Source organism: Pelodiscus sinensis, chromosome 11 (genome assembly GCF_052426305.1).
Source record: "Pelodiscus sinensis isolate ZL-2025 chromosome 11, ASM5242630v1, whole genome shotgun sequence".
NCBI lineage: Eukaryota > Metazoa > Chordata > Testudines > Trionychidae > Pelodiscus > Pelodiscus sinensis.
In genome coordinates this window covers 30,444,638-30,459,546 of record NC_143062.1, presented here as the reverse complement: position 1 = coordinate 30,459,546, position 14,909 = coordinate 30,444,638, and the positions used below count along the sequence as shown (strand labels likewise).

General features: G+C 44.7%; 1 protein-coding gene across 4 annotated transcripts in view; it reads left to right on the top strand.

Annotated features, from left to right (window-relative positions):
- GRIP2 (glutamate receptor interacting protein 2) overlaps nucleotides 1-14,909 on the top strand; it is a 529,887-nt gene that overhangs the window by 507,136 nt on the left and 7,842 nt on the right. For all 4 annotated transcript variants that reach the window (XM_075938764.2, XM_075938768.2, XM_075938763.2 and 1 more), the window contains 3 exons: nucleotides 3,228-3,381; nucleotides 7,308-7,428; nucleotides 14,261-14,500. In XM_075938764.2, coding sequence (XP_075794879.1) covers nucleotides 3,228-3,381; nucleotides 7,308-7,428; nucleotides 14,261-14,500 — 515 coding nt within the window. The remainder of the gene's footprint in view (nucleotides 1-3,227; nucleotides 3,382-7,307; nucleotides 7,429-14,260; nucleotides 14,501-14,909) is intronic.

The following is a 14,909-nucleotide window of genomic DNA, read 5'->3' as shown; positions in this document are numbered from 1 at the left end:
ACTTTTGCACCTGATGCTTGATTATTTTTTTCATCCATTTGAAATATCTGTCTTAGCCAGCAGCAAGGAAGGTTGCTTGAAATCCTTCATATGTTTGTGTCAATGGTAGCACTTGGTCTCAACACGCACTGAAAACTTCATTCATTGAAGTATGAATATCACTTTGGATCTTTCTAACCTCTGCAAATATATCACTTTGTAGCTGCATTAGGAATAATGAAATCAGTAGGTTAGACCAATGTTTCTCAACCAGTGGTACGAGTACCCTTAGGGGTACTCGAGAGAAGTCTGGGAGGTATGTCAACACAACTGAAATTTGAAGAAAACTGAAGTTTTGTTTTAAGTTTTACAGCCTATTATTATGTTTGTACTTTGTAAGCCCAAAAGTTTCATCACTTGCCCAGCTTTGATTAAGTTGTTTAAACAAATGTGTTGTAATGGTAGAAAAAAAATGTGTGTATCTAAAAACTGTAGGTACTGGGGGTACTTATAATTTTTTTAAACGGGTACTTTATAAAAAAAAGGTTGAAAAACACTGGGTTAGACTCTCCCCTGAATTACTGAGGGAAAGGGCTTAATGAAACCATTGCTTTACTGCAAAGAAAAATAACACAGCTGGCTCTCGCAAACATGAAAGGAGGGACTTGCTACCTAAAGGAGGATGGGGTCATAGGCAAAAAACAGCCTGGCTAAAAGGGACTTTCTTATATTTTCTATTTGTTGCATTACGTAGCACTGCATTATACGGACTCTGGCTGAGTGAGTGTGGAATGTACAGAGGGATACTAAGACACAGATTCTGGCTAAACTGCAAGGCAGGCAGGAGCATTGAGCAGTAAGACTGGAGAATCTGTACTCACACACTGCAGGTCCAGGCAGTGTTGCTGTTGCCATGGTGTGTATGGGTAGTGTTAATAGGACTGGTTGCAAAAGAACAAATTAAATACACTTACCATTTATCATGAGCTTTTGTGGACACAACCCACTTCTTCAAATGAACCTACCATCAGGGGGCCCTAGTGCAGTAGGATTTTGTGTTATTTCCCAGGAGAGAAACACTTGTCATTATGGGACTGAATGGAGGGAGAGCGCTCAGGAGCACCCAGGTGACAACCAGATTTATTGCTGTATTGAGGCCTTACTACACTCAAAGGGAATTTGATTCACAGCACTGCAAGGGTTTTGGGCAAAGAGACCATGGTATTCTCCTGACCCAGGAAATGGCTTATGCTCTTGGCTTTTGCAAACTGCTGGCAAAGATTTTCTGGGACACTTTCTCCAGAACACTCCAACCTTCAAGCACAGAATGAACACTCAACTACGAAAAAGAATGGCCCTTGGCATGTCATAGGAATTGCTCGCATTGTCCCTTGGCATTTCCATTCCTCTTGGCGGTCCAGGAGGTCAAGTCTGCTTTAATTATGTGTTGCTTCGCTGCCTCTTCCTGTTGATTTAGCAAAGCATGTATGGCAGCGTTCTACTTTTCTCGGAAAGGCTGCTGGAATTTCTCTGAAAAACTCACTGAAGAGACTGGGGTTTGGGGAAGGTGGGTAGGAGATGCAAGTGAGACTATTTCCTTTGCCAACAGCACTTAAATTACCAGTGAAAACTCTGTTTTCAAAAAATTGCTGTCTGTGCCGCTTCATTTCCCTCCCCACATTGGGACCTACAGTTGTTCGGCTGCTCTGTGCCCCTCTAATCTTTGTATTTCAAATCATATGATATATGAAGGACTGTTAACATAAGGTGTGTATCTTCACCTTTACTAGGTGGAGGGGAAGGGGATGCTAACTGTATACAGGATGAGTGGGGCTTTAATGTCTGTATATGAGAGTCTACTGCTTTTGTAGTAGCTATGAAGCAGCTTCTTTTGTTGCTTGTTGGACATGTAAGTTTATCTGAGTTAGAAACACTTTTTCATGTCTCCTCCAGATAAATTACAGTGCCTGAACCTACAGTGACTCTTCACAGGTGCAGGAGTGTGGACTGGAGGTTTCCTTGCAGGATCAGGGTTTAAGTCGGGGATAGGGAATAATTTGTGTGTCACGGGCCATTGACCCACAGAAAAATCAGGCAGGGGCCACACACAAGTAAGAAAAAACTCTTCACTGACTTGGTCCCTAACTGAGAAGCAGACAAAAAGACACTCACCGCATTAATGGAACTCAGGGCACCAGGTTTCCACTTGTGGTCTAGCTCTGTAGGGAAGCCAAGACTCAAGGCTATCCCTAGGGCCAGATTAACTCTTCTGGGAGCCCAGGGCTAATAGATTTTGTGGTACCCCCAGGCTCTGGAGTGGGGCCAAAAATGAAGAATCTGTGTTTGGGACAGGGCCTCCCAGGAGCAAGGTGGGGGTGTGGGATCTGTGCAGAAGGTAGGGTACAGGAGTGGGCAAAGGGGAGGTGCAGGGTCTGGACAGGAGGTTAGGGGGTGGGAGCAGGCTGGGAGGAGTTGTCTGGGAGAGAGGGTGTGGGAGGAGTGTGGGGGTTCAGGTGTGGGGTCTGGGATGGAGGAAAGGTACAGGAAGGAGGTGGGAGTGCGGGGTCTGGGAGGGGGCAGAGAATTGGGGAGAGCTCCCTGCGGGGCCACAGATGGCTCTGCATCACCCTGTGCCTGCAGGCACTAACCCCTGCCACTCCCATTGGCTGCAATTCCTCTCCAATGGGAGCGACAGGGGAAAAGCCTGAAGGTGAATGCTTCCCTGGGCTGCCATTCCCCCAGCCGGGGGAGGGGAGAACGGAGAACCTCTATGCACAGATCCACTTCCTTCCTCTTACTAATGGGCATAGCTACTGCTTCCTCCTACTCTGAAGTGGGGAAGATGGAAACAGCAGAGGATCATGAAATATTTTGCAAGGTTTATTTTAATCTCACTTGCATTGCAGTAGCACGCAGAGGGCCTGGTCAAGGTGACACCTAGTAAAATATGGTCACCTGCCTCCCCCGCCCTCCAAAGAGTCTACAGTGAAGACAGATAAGAGCAGGAGGAAAGAAGTATAATTAATTCCCATTTTACAGATGAAGGGAAACAGTACAGAGAGATTATGTGATTTCTCCCAAATCATGCAGGAAGTCTGTGGCAGAGCCTGGAATGGAACTCAGATCTTTGAAAGAACAAAGCCATTGCCTTCAGCAGAAGACTGTCCTTCCCCCAGATCTAATGTTTCATCTTGAATATCTAACCAGGTAGTTGTTTTTTCCTCTCTTCCTCTTCCTACCTTCCCTAGGTACATATATACCTCAGGCTGTTGGCATTGCCCTGCATCCACATGAATGGAGATCTAGCAGGCAGAAGAACAGCACTCCTCCTGGGGATCCCAGGAAGAACTATCCCTATATGGATGGAAGCTTCAGTGAAGATGACTGGGACAAACCCACCAGGTATGTAGGAGCTACAAGAAGTAGGGAGGAGGCTTGGTGGGTGGGTGTACATGTTCATACTGACTATTTTGTCAATCATATGTGCAACACAGAGGGCATGTTTGTGTGGTGGAGCTGTTGAATCAGGGATGGAGAGTGGACAGATAGTTTCTATTAATCTCTTCCCAACAACAATATAATAGTTGCCCAGTTCATTTAAAGTCTTCAGCTGCATTGTCTTTACTGAGAATTCAGCCATTATCCATGATATTTACCACCACCTGTGTGGGGTTTGATGACATGTTTTCTCCTGGGTACCGTGGTGACAATCTACAGTATTCAGCTGTCTTTGACACATCACCTTAGGTTCACATCTCAGAGCATGCACTGTTGTTGGGGCGGAGGGTATGCATGTTAAGGGTAGGATGTGAATGGGGAGATCTCCGGTGCATGAAGTACTGTGGTGTGCTACCAAATCTCAAATTTAAATTAGTTAATCTTTTTTTTTAATTTGCCCTGTAGTTTGTTGCTAACTTAAGCAACAGGCTTTGATAAAGAACATGCACCACAAATTCTCCACTTCAGTCTGGCATTGGCAAAACACTTCTTATTAACACGGCAATTTCTCAGGGGCATTATACGGTGAAACAATGGTTAAGGACCAGCAGAATATCTCTTCCTAAAGCAGGCCAGCCTTTAGTAGTTATAACAAAATTGCATCACAGACCCTTTGGGATTATGTTCATGGTTGCCTGGAACAATGGGCTACCTGCCAGAGGCAGCCCCTACTGCTGGTTTCACTGCACTTTCCTCTGAAAGAATAACATGATAGTGCTGTCTCTGGAAGCTGTGACCAGTTGCTCCCCGTTTGGTTCACCTTGAATTGTACCTTCTTCTTCCACCAGTTAGTCCAGCTGAAGAAGTCAAGGTGAACAAGTGGAGCAGAATCAAGCCCTTGGCTCAGGCTACTGCACGTTCTGCAGAAATGTCTGCAAATAACTCTGTTGGGGTGCAAGGGAAGGAGGCTGCTCTTCACTTTCCCGTGGATCTTCTATTGTTGATCCACTCCTTTGTCCCCCATCCCACCCTACTCTACATAGGGCTTCCTTGAGGAGTGGGGGAAAAGGTTGAGCCCTCACTCAATTACACATAGGTTGACCAATCCTACCCTTGACGTTCTCCAGACTCCCCATAGTTGTGTGCGCGGTGTGGTGTGTTTTTTTTGTTTTTGTTAAAAACAAGACAAAACGTGAGACATCTCATGGACATTTCCACCTGTTTAAAAGAAGGAAAGCTGAAAGGAAAGCTATTAGCAGCTGGTCTTTTGTGTGTATTTTGGTCCTTCAATGCAGTTTGCCTCACAGAGGCTATTAACCTTTAAGGGTTCCTGTAGGATGGCTGCTTGACAGCTGAAGCTAACATATTTGAGCCATTGTAATGGCTCTTGAAGCCTAATACGTTCTGACTCAGAGCACTGGAAAACCAACACTCAAAAGTCAGATTGCCAGTTCTATTGTGCTGTCCTCTTAGGGAGAAAACAACCTATCTAACCCCAGCTATTGCCAACCTAGAAAAAAGCTTTGGTGCCAGTGATGTCAGATCCCCAATCTAGAGACCTAAATGCATTTTTATAACGATATATTTGACTTGTTTCAAGATTAGGGATGTTAAATTTCGATTAATTAACTAATTGAATAGTCAGTGGGATTTCCATTGAGTATTTGATTGGTCGATAAAGACTAGTGTGGCGTTTTGCCTTTGAAATGTACATTTCAAAGACTGAAATTTTGCATGGAGTCCCCTGATAATCCCGGGCTCCACCTGGTGTTTCAGTGTTTGAAATGCACAAAAGCTCCCGCTGGGGCTTTTGTACATTTCAAAGCAGAAATGCCTGCATGGACCCTGGGGTCAGCGAGGGACTCAGAGTCCCCCGCAGGCCCGGGCTCCATGCGATGCTTCTGCTTTGAAATAGGCAAGAGCTCCAGCGGGAACTCTTGTACATATCAAAGGTGGAATGCCTCCGCTGTGCCCCTGTCCTCTCCCATGGAGCTGGAGCTGTGGGGGGGAACCAGCTTTTAAGATGGTTCCCCCGCAGCATTCCTTCCTCTTCCCCCTCCCCTTCTGCCTCTTTCTGATAGAGGCAGCAAGGGGCGGGGGGAGTGACTAGTTGAGAAGTGTGTGGATTATCCAATAAGATTTAGCTTATCAGATAATCGACTAGTTGCTTACATCCCTATTCAAGATGCAAGGGACTCTAATTGTAGGGAGCATCTGTCTCACTGGAAAATTCCCAGCAAAGAAAGGGACTGAGTAAGGGAAGGGATATGAAGTTTGAGTCTTAGGCATTATAACAGAAGTTTTTAGCCTTAGTCTAAAGGGGGTTTTGTTTATTGTTATAAAATCTGTCACTGGGTAATTTTTGGTCTCTCTAAACTAATAAACCAAGTTCCTGATCCTGCAAAGACTGATTTGTGTGCTTAAGCTTATACAGTGTAAATATTCCCTTTGAAATCAGTGGGGCTACACATAGTGCATAAAGTTAAGCATGTACTTAAAACCTTGCAAGATCTGTGCCTAAATTAATATGGATTTGGAAGTGGGACTTTTAAAATTGGACAAAAGATAAACTGTTTTTTCACTGGTATTCAAATAATAGAGTATTTGATCTTTGTTAAAATACACTGACTGAGAATCTTCCTTTATTTGAAAAGTTAATAGCTCAAATTGGGCTATGTAAATTGTCACCTGATAGGACGGAGATAGAGTCTTGTACATGCTACTAATAATATTGGTATAAGATAACATTGCTGAGGATAGATACGGTACAGCCGAGTGTCTCTAATTGCTGGGTTTATAATGAGTTACTGTTTCACAGCATGGTCTATATAGAGGACTTCCTTGGAGACCTTGAAGTATTAAATCAAGAGTTCCTTTTCTCAAGGGTTGTCTTGAACAGTGCCTGGCATAATATAGGTACTTCCATAATCCACACAACAATGCTAATAATACCCTTGCCACAAATCTCTCAAGACACATCAGTGCATTCAATTACCATTTGCTTTAGAGGTCAAAATACTCCCATATTTTGTCTAGTCCCTTTTTAATAGAGATGCAGACACTGCAGTGATGGGGAAGAATGCCCAGTATTTCATGGCAAATATTTCTCCCAGTTTGAAAGAGATTTCCTCCACCTTTAATGGAACACTGGCACATCTGGTGAAAATTTTTAAACAGGTAGAAATGTTGTAAGTGCAGACACTGTTTCATAGACATAAGACATTTAAGTTTGACTATATTGTTCAGTTCCCCTCACTACTATCAATATGATAAATACATAATAATTATGTCTTAAAGCATATTCAGGGTCATACTGGTTTTATTACGATGTTCCTTGTGTTGCTAGCTGTGGTGTTATGTACTTGTCTAAGTTAGGGCAAATCATTTTATATACATCTCTCTATTTTATTTACTCTCATAGAGACCTAATGTATTTATCATTTTCTCACCATGTCTGTTACCCTCTGTGTTTTTCTCTCTTCTCAGGTGTTCTGTGTCTCAGATCTGAACTCTGTCCCATCAGCCTTTGTACTAACAGTCTCTGAGGCTCCTGGTTTACCCATAATGCATCCTTTTTTCTTTCACTTCTCTGTTTCACCAAATCGTCTTCCTAAACCTACAGTCTTCCTACAGGCACTTTTTATTTACCCTTTTGAACTTGACATTGCTACACCAACTTAATTCTTCCTTTGAAGGACTTTTGCCCTGTTAGTAAGTGCATGGAGGTTTTGTATTTGGACTCTCTTGCCTGAAAAGTTCATATTGTTTGCTTTTGTATATGAAGACTCTTCAAGTCTCTGCTTTTACTGGTGAGCCACTTGTTCTAGCCTTGGGGCTTTCATCCCGCTGCAGAAGAGTGCTGACAATTTTTGGTTCCTACGTTACAACAGATATCCCAACCGCCAAAACGGCCTTGAGACTGCTCACGAGGATAGTTTTTGGCGTGTTTTTGGAGAAGCTTTGGAGGACTTGGAAACATGCGGCCAGTCTGAACTTTTGAGGGAGATCGAGGTAAATCAACTTGGAATTGTTCTAACCGGTCTGTTCTCACCGCTTGTAGTAAGTGATTCCCCTTATGTTAAATGTTGACAATATCTGTGGGTGGGGCGGGGGGAGGATTCTGTCCCAGTTTAATTTGGAGTTTGATCCCTTGGAATATTTGTACTTTCAGATTAGCTGTTCTCATCTGTCAATAGTCTCTTCGATTTTCCCCATTAACCAACAAAATATACACAAACAACTTTTCTTGTTTTGACCAGCTTTGCAGCTGACCAAACAACAGTCATAAATATCTATATCTTCCTATCAAATGGCAAATGCTCTGCTGAAGAAGTATTTCTACTTGATAAACTCTGCAGATTGGCCAAAATGGTCCAAAAAACATGGGTGCTGACCAGCTGAGTTATTTTAGATACTTGTGAGTCCAGCATGCATTGTGTATTGAGATGTTTCTGCATCCACTGTTGATTAGTAAGATGGATAAAATGGTGGGTTTTCATCCCCTCTCCCTCCATCCCATAAATGTATAAGAAGGCAACAGCTTCTTATAGGCATAGTGTTTCCTTTCTTCAGGAGCTGCTCCTGTGTCTTTATCCACAACACTTTGGTTGTCTCTGGCTGTGCAATGGGTAAGCTGGAATTTAAAACCTTGTGATGAAAGCAAAGCTGGAAAGCCGTCTTCAGAAACCACTTTAAAATCATGAGAAAGTTCTGTAAGGAGCTACCGTGCATTAGCAGGACTGGCTGAATATCAACCTTCTAATCTAGGAGCAGGTACTTCCAGAAGACTAGAGTGTAGCCTGGCCTTTGCACTGATGCACAGGAGTGTGGGGTGTAAGGTCAACTACCTGTGGCACATTTTGCAGCACAGGAATGGAAGCAGGTGTTCCACAGCTGTTACTCCATCTGATGCAGACACATAGCCAGTGCAGGAGAGTGAGGACTGCATGGATTCTTGGTTTCACTTTGCTTGCCTCTTTGTCCCACCCCCCTCCAAAGAGAGCTTGACCAGCCAAACTGCATTGGCATGCAAGGTGATGTATGCTGGGTATAGATCTGGAGCAGCAGGGAGATCAGAAGGAACATTGTGACTTTGCATCCTAAGCTGTTCTTGCACTACTCCCTACTCAGAGCACATCCTAAAGTAACTTTCTAGACTTTAAGATCTCAACCCATTGAAGTCCATGGAACAATTCCCATTTTCTCCAGGGAGGTTTGGGTGTTTGAGTTTGCCAGTGCACACAAGGCAATGACAATGGTAGAGAATTTAAAAAGCAAAAGGTTTCCATTCACCATCCTCTTTAGGAAAATGAGCTTATTGCAAATATATTTCACCCAGCCACAAGATTCTGCTTGGTTATTCTTTATTCCAAGCCAAAGCAGACTGATCTCCATGTGACACGAACATGGGCAAATTAAATCCTGCAATGTGGGGAGGGATTTGTTTAAATCCTTAATCACATGATGGGTCATTGACTTTCCATAGTTATGTACCCAGAGGCATTGAGACCACTGATAAGGGAAAGTAAAGTCTTCTCTACAGCCTTAGCAAGAGTCAGTTTCATAAGAACATAAGAATGGCTATACTGGGTCAGACCAAAGGTCCATCTAGCCCAGTATCCTGTCTGCTGACTGGCCAATACCAGATGTCCCAGAGGGAGGGATCACAACAGGTAATCATCATGTGATCCCTCTCTTGTCATAAATTTCCAGATAAATAGAGGCTAGGGACACCATTCCTACCCATCCTGGATAATAGCCATTGATGGACCTCACCTCCATGAATTTATCTTTTTTTAGCCTTGTTAAAGTCCTAGTCTTCACAACATCCTCTGGCAAGGAGTTCCACAGATTGATTGTGCGCTGAGTGAAGAAAAACTTTCTTTTGTTTGTTTTAAACCTGCTGCCTATTAATTTAATCTGGTGACCCCTAGTTCTTATAATGTGGAAATAAGTAAATAACTTTTGCTTACTCACCTTTTCCATACCAGTTATGATTTTATAGATCTCTATCATATCCCCCAGAGGTGTGGTGAAGGAAAAGTTCCCTTTTCCCCCCGCCGCTGCCATCGCTGTGCAGCTGGGCCCCAAACCTGGAGCACGTGTGATCCCAACCTGGGGAGGGGGAGAGCTTGTAGCACATCTTCCCCTGCCCCCTCCAGTTTGGGGCCGAGCCCCCACATGCACTAACCCTCTGGCAGAGATGGAGGAGGGTTGGGCTGGGGGTGGGGAGAAGGCTCCAGTCAGCGGCGGCGGGTGGAGGAGGAGCAGGCGAGCCGAGGGATGACAGGGAAGTGGAGGGGGACTAAATTGACGCCCCTCCCAGCCTGGCACCTGGCGGCAACTGCCCCTGACCCCCCTCTCTATGCCACTGATATCCCCTCTTAGGGTATTTCTACACAGCAAAGTAATTTCGAAATAACAGCCGTTATTTCGAAATAACTTTACTAGTGTCTACACAGCCAAACTGCTATTTCAAAATTAATTTGAAATAGCGGAGCGCTTATTTCAAATTTGGTAAACGTCATTCCACGAGGAATAACGCCAAATTCAAAATAGCTATTTTGAAATAAGTGCTGTGTTGACACTTATATCGAAATAGGGGGCCTCCAGCCTTCCCAGGGTGCCCTGGTGGCCACTCCAGCCTCAACCAAGAACAGTCTTCTCCCTTCCCCCTCGCCAGAGCTCTTAGAGGGGTTGACTCTGGCCATAGTGCCTGTGCCAGCTCCAAGCCTGCCAGCCCAGAGCCAGCAGTCACTGCCCCGACCCAGTGGCCCCAAAACAGGAGCCAGCAAAGCACTGGCAGTCAGCCCTCCACCGCTTCTCAGGAGCAGTCTGCCAGCTCCCAGGAGCCTCCCAGGGCCCGAAGAAGGTGGGCGCCTTCCTGGTCCAGGGTGGAGATCATGGACCTTATTCAGATTTGGGGGGATGCCCCCAACATCCATGATCTCCGCACTAGACAGAGGAACGCAGCCATCTGTGGCAGGATAGCTGCCAGCCTGGCCACCAAAGGCCACATGTGAACACAGGAGCAGGTCTGCATGACAATCAAATTGGTCCAGTGAGACCCCCCAACTCTGAGCCCTGAGCTTCCTCTCCCCCTTCTTCCCCTAACTTCCCCCTTCCAGCTCCCTCCTCCCAGGCTTCCCCCTCCCCTCTCCCACCCTTTCTTCTCCCCTCTCCTGCCTCCTTTCCCCAGTCTCACCAGAGTTACATTCCCTCCCCCCCAGTTTTGTTAAATAAAGAGAGTTTGTGTTCATGAAAATACATGTATTTTATTTGACATCAGGAAGGGGGATTAGTGAGGGGTAAGTGGAAGGATGTGAGGGAGGAATGAGGCACAAGCCGAGAGTGGGGCAGACCAGGGAGGTTCTTAGTGCTCCTCAGGGTGGAAGCTCTCCTGCAGGGCCTCCTGGATACTGACAACCCTCCGACGGACCTCCCGGGTGGCAGCCTGCAGCAAGTGCAGCCAGGCTCGCAGCAATGTGTCCGAGAGAAGCACCCGAGTGCCCGGGGCAGCTCTGGCTCCATGTTGCAGAGTGCTGTGGTGTCCCGAGTGAGGGCACCCAGAGCACGCAGAGACAAAATGCTTTGCTGCCCCTCATTGAGGTAGGCAAGCAAGCAGGGAAACCTGAGAACCAGCTGTCTGGCCTCAGATTGTGTGGCTGCTGCCTGAGGTTAAGTAACTCCTGACCTGATGCCCTGCCGGACCTGGTTCTGGCAGTCTTAAATGTGATTCAGCATCCACTCAGTATGGACACGCTATTTCAAAATAGCAAAACGCTATTTCGAAATGCATTTTGTATGTAGACGCGTTATTTCAAAATAAGTTATTTTGAATTAACTATTTCAAAATAAGAAATTTTGAAATAACGCTGTAGTGTACCCTTAGTCTCCTCTTTTCCAAGCTGAAAAGTCCAAGTTTTTTTACATCTCTCTTCATATGGGACCCGTTCCAAACCCCCTAATCATTTCTTTTGCCCTTTTCTGAACTTTTTAGCTCATGTGGTAGAGCAGGGGTGGGCAATCATTTTTAAAAGGGGGCCACCTGACAAATTTCTGAAGTGGTCCCAGGCTGCCCTGGAAGAGGCGGGGCCTCAGGTAGAAGGGGCAGGGCCAAGAGACTTCTTGTGCTCCACCACCCACAGACCCTGATTGGTCTGTGAGTAAGGGAGTGCATGAAGTCTTTGCCCCGCCACCAGTGCCTAGAAAGAATTGCCAGCTGTTGGATCTGGGGCCAGGGTGAGCATGCCCCCTGCCCCCTCCTTGCCAGGGGTACATGGCAGCTAGAGGGAACCGCCAGCTGTTTTAAAAAAGCTGGTGGTTCCCTCTGAGGCTGTGCACCCCTGGCAGGGGAGGAGACTTCATGCGCTCCCCCATTTCCAAGTCTTGATTGGCCTGGGATGTGGAGCAGCAGGGCATCTGCGGGTTGGATCCATCAGTTTGGTGGCTGAATTGGGCCTGCAGAGGTTATCTTGCCTATTCCTGTGGTAGAGGCTCGTGGCTTTCACGTCTAAGGTCCCAGGTTCAATCCCACCTGTCAGTGACCCAGCTCCGTCTGCTTTAGAGTTACAACTCCTGAGCTTTGCTATTTGCTGCCTCTCATTTTCTTTCTTGTGTCTGTTGACATTTTAAGTGAACTTCTGCCCTTCTGAGCATGAACCTTGGAGTTAAAATTGTCATTAATAATTGAAATAGTGTGTGAGACCTGGAGCTAGTCAAGGTTCCACACACGAATTTCTGGACTCAATCCTTAGCTTTGATCCATATATTGAACATTACCAAATAGAGACTTTTCTGCTTACAGTGGCCTTTAAAGGCTTGGTATGAGGATGACTGGTCCTCAATGCTATCTAATTTCATAGCATTCACTTTTGTTAAAAGGCTTGATCAATTTTTCAAAATGAAGGCTTCCATCTCTTGACATAAAATCCATAGGTGCTGAATTTCAGGTTAATGGGGGAGCTGATGCACCTCCTGGCTTGAAGTGATTTCCATGATATGCAGAGTTTACAGTTCAGTTCAATGGCTGTCAGTGCTCCCACTATACAAATTGTTCCAGCGCAGCTGATAAAACCTTGATTTCTTGCTGGAAAACCTGCTGTGGAACTTACGGTATTGACTTCCTTGGCCATTGCATGCAAATGCACATGCAACATGCTGCAACTCTGGAAGCAGGTATAGGGTCAAAACCAGAGTTTGATCTCTTTCAGTTCTCCTCCTGCTCGTAAGAACAGAGCAAGCTAGCAAACTAGACCGATGGTAACAAGCCAAGAAACTACCCTTCCATCCTTTTGTAGCATGTGTTCCACCATGTCTGCCTCCTGCTGCTGGCTATCACCCATCTTCACATTTCCTTGGGTAAGTTGACACACCATCTCTGAGGTATTTAGCTCTGCCTGCAGTGCTAGTGGTTCTCACTTCCTCACATTCAAAGAGTGCTGTCTTGAAGCCTTCTGAACTCTTTCTGCACAGGGATGCTGAAGAGGAAGGAATTTCCAGTGTGCCTCCATAACGAAGAAGCCATAATATGCCCCATAATCATAGAAATGCAGGACCGAAAGGGATCTCGATAAGTCGTCCAGTCCAGTCCCCTGCACAGAGGGAGACCTAAATATTATCTGACTGTTCCTGACAGATGTTTGTCTAATCTGTTATTATAAACCTTCAGTGGTGGAGATTCCATAACCTCCTTAGATAATTAGTTCCAGTGCTTAACTATTCTTGAAGTCAGAAATTTTTCCCTAATGTATAATTTAAATCTGTCTTGCTGCATTTCAAGCCCATTACTACTTGTCCTCTCTTCAGTTGCTAAGGAGAATACTTTATCACCTTTCTATTTATAACAACCTTTTATGGACTTGAAAACTGTTATCATGTTCCCCCATCAGTTTTCTGTTCTCCATTCTAAACAAACCCAGTATTTTTAGTCTTCCCTTTATAGGCAATGTTTTCTAGACTTGGAATAATTTCTGTTGCTCTCATCTGAGCTTTCTCCAGTTTGTCCACATCTTCCCCAATAATGTATGTGCCAGTATTGTTCTCCTAGTGCTTCCCCATTCTGCTATTTGTCCATGGATTACAATGGTCAGTTGTTCAGACCCTTTACTGTCCTTTCCAAGACGCTCATAGAATGACATTGAGTTTCTGTAAAGCAAAAGTGAAACTTGTCATTTAAGAGGAAAACCAGTTTCAGAAGCTAAAAGTTCACTTCTCCAAAATCAGAACCTTTTCTCTGTCTGGAAAGCCCAACCTCACTCTAAATAACCTATAGCTGACAGTATAACTTGAATGTTTTGATGTATTGAAAACTTACAGGACTTTGATTCTACCTTTCTGTATAATAGCTTGTTCCACTAACTAGTGTTATGAATGTATGAAAAGGTAGCCTTGAACTCCTCCTAGGAAGTTGATGGTTGTGTGAAGGGAATATGAACTAGATATGCACTAATTTCAGCTTTCCTTTTATATTATATTGGTCCTTGAGTGTGTATGTATAAAATATGTATGTGTGTAAAATATACATTTTATTTATGTGTGTATGTAATATAAATATATATGTACACGTGATTTTTATAAAAAATGTGCTCTCCATTTTTTCATGGGCAAAAAACTGGCTAAAGATTTTTGACAAGAAACAATGAGCATTTGTAGAGATGCCTGCCCTTTCTGTATGTGGCTCCTATAGCATTTGGGTCAGGATTGTGTTTCCTCTTGTTGGTGCTGAACATTGTGTGTCATCTGTTTCTCTCTCAGTTGCTTTTGTTCTTCTAGGGTTCATCAGTCTCTTACCACTCAAACTTCTATTTAGCCCATTTGAATTAACTTACCCCCTTATCTGCAGGCATCCATCATGACAGGGAGTGTGCACAGTCTGGGCCTGGAAGGGAGCAAGCTGCTCGTGGACTCTGTTAGCGAGTCAGGATTGAGCCCACTGAGGAAAGGAAACTCTACCTGCTGCAGTGAAGAGCAGAGTGACAGCAGCATCACTCCCACTAAGAAGAATGAGCGGAATCTGGAGATGAAAAAGATTAAGGAGGAAGTGCAGGAAATAATGTCTCCGACCCCTCTTGAGTTGCACAAGGTCTGTGTTTAGAAAGTTCACTGTAGTGTTACTCCAGGGATACCTCAGTTAGAAATAACATTGTTGTAGTTACAATGGAGACTGTGAAGAAACACCTGCACTGAGAGACTGTCAGGGGCTGTGCCATTATACTGTGTGTTCCCTGCAAAAGAGGGCAGCAGGAGAAATATTCTGCTGGGAAATGGGTTTTCTATGATTCGTTCCCTACATAAGAGACGTCATGTCTACATCTGAGCCAATAGTTCATTTATATTTTTCCTAGATCAGCCACCAAACTGAAAAATGAAAAGAAAAATTGGTTAGTTTTTAACAGAAACTGGAGGGGACAGGATGTTCCCCTTCCCTACCACTACCAACATGGACTATATTCCATTTGGGTCAAGCAAACCATTTCAAATGTCAGTTTAAA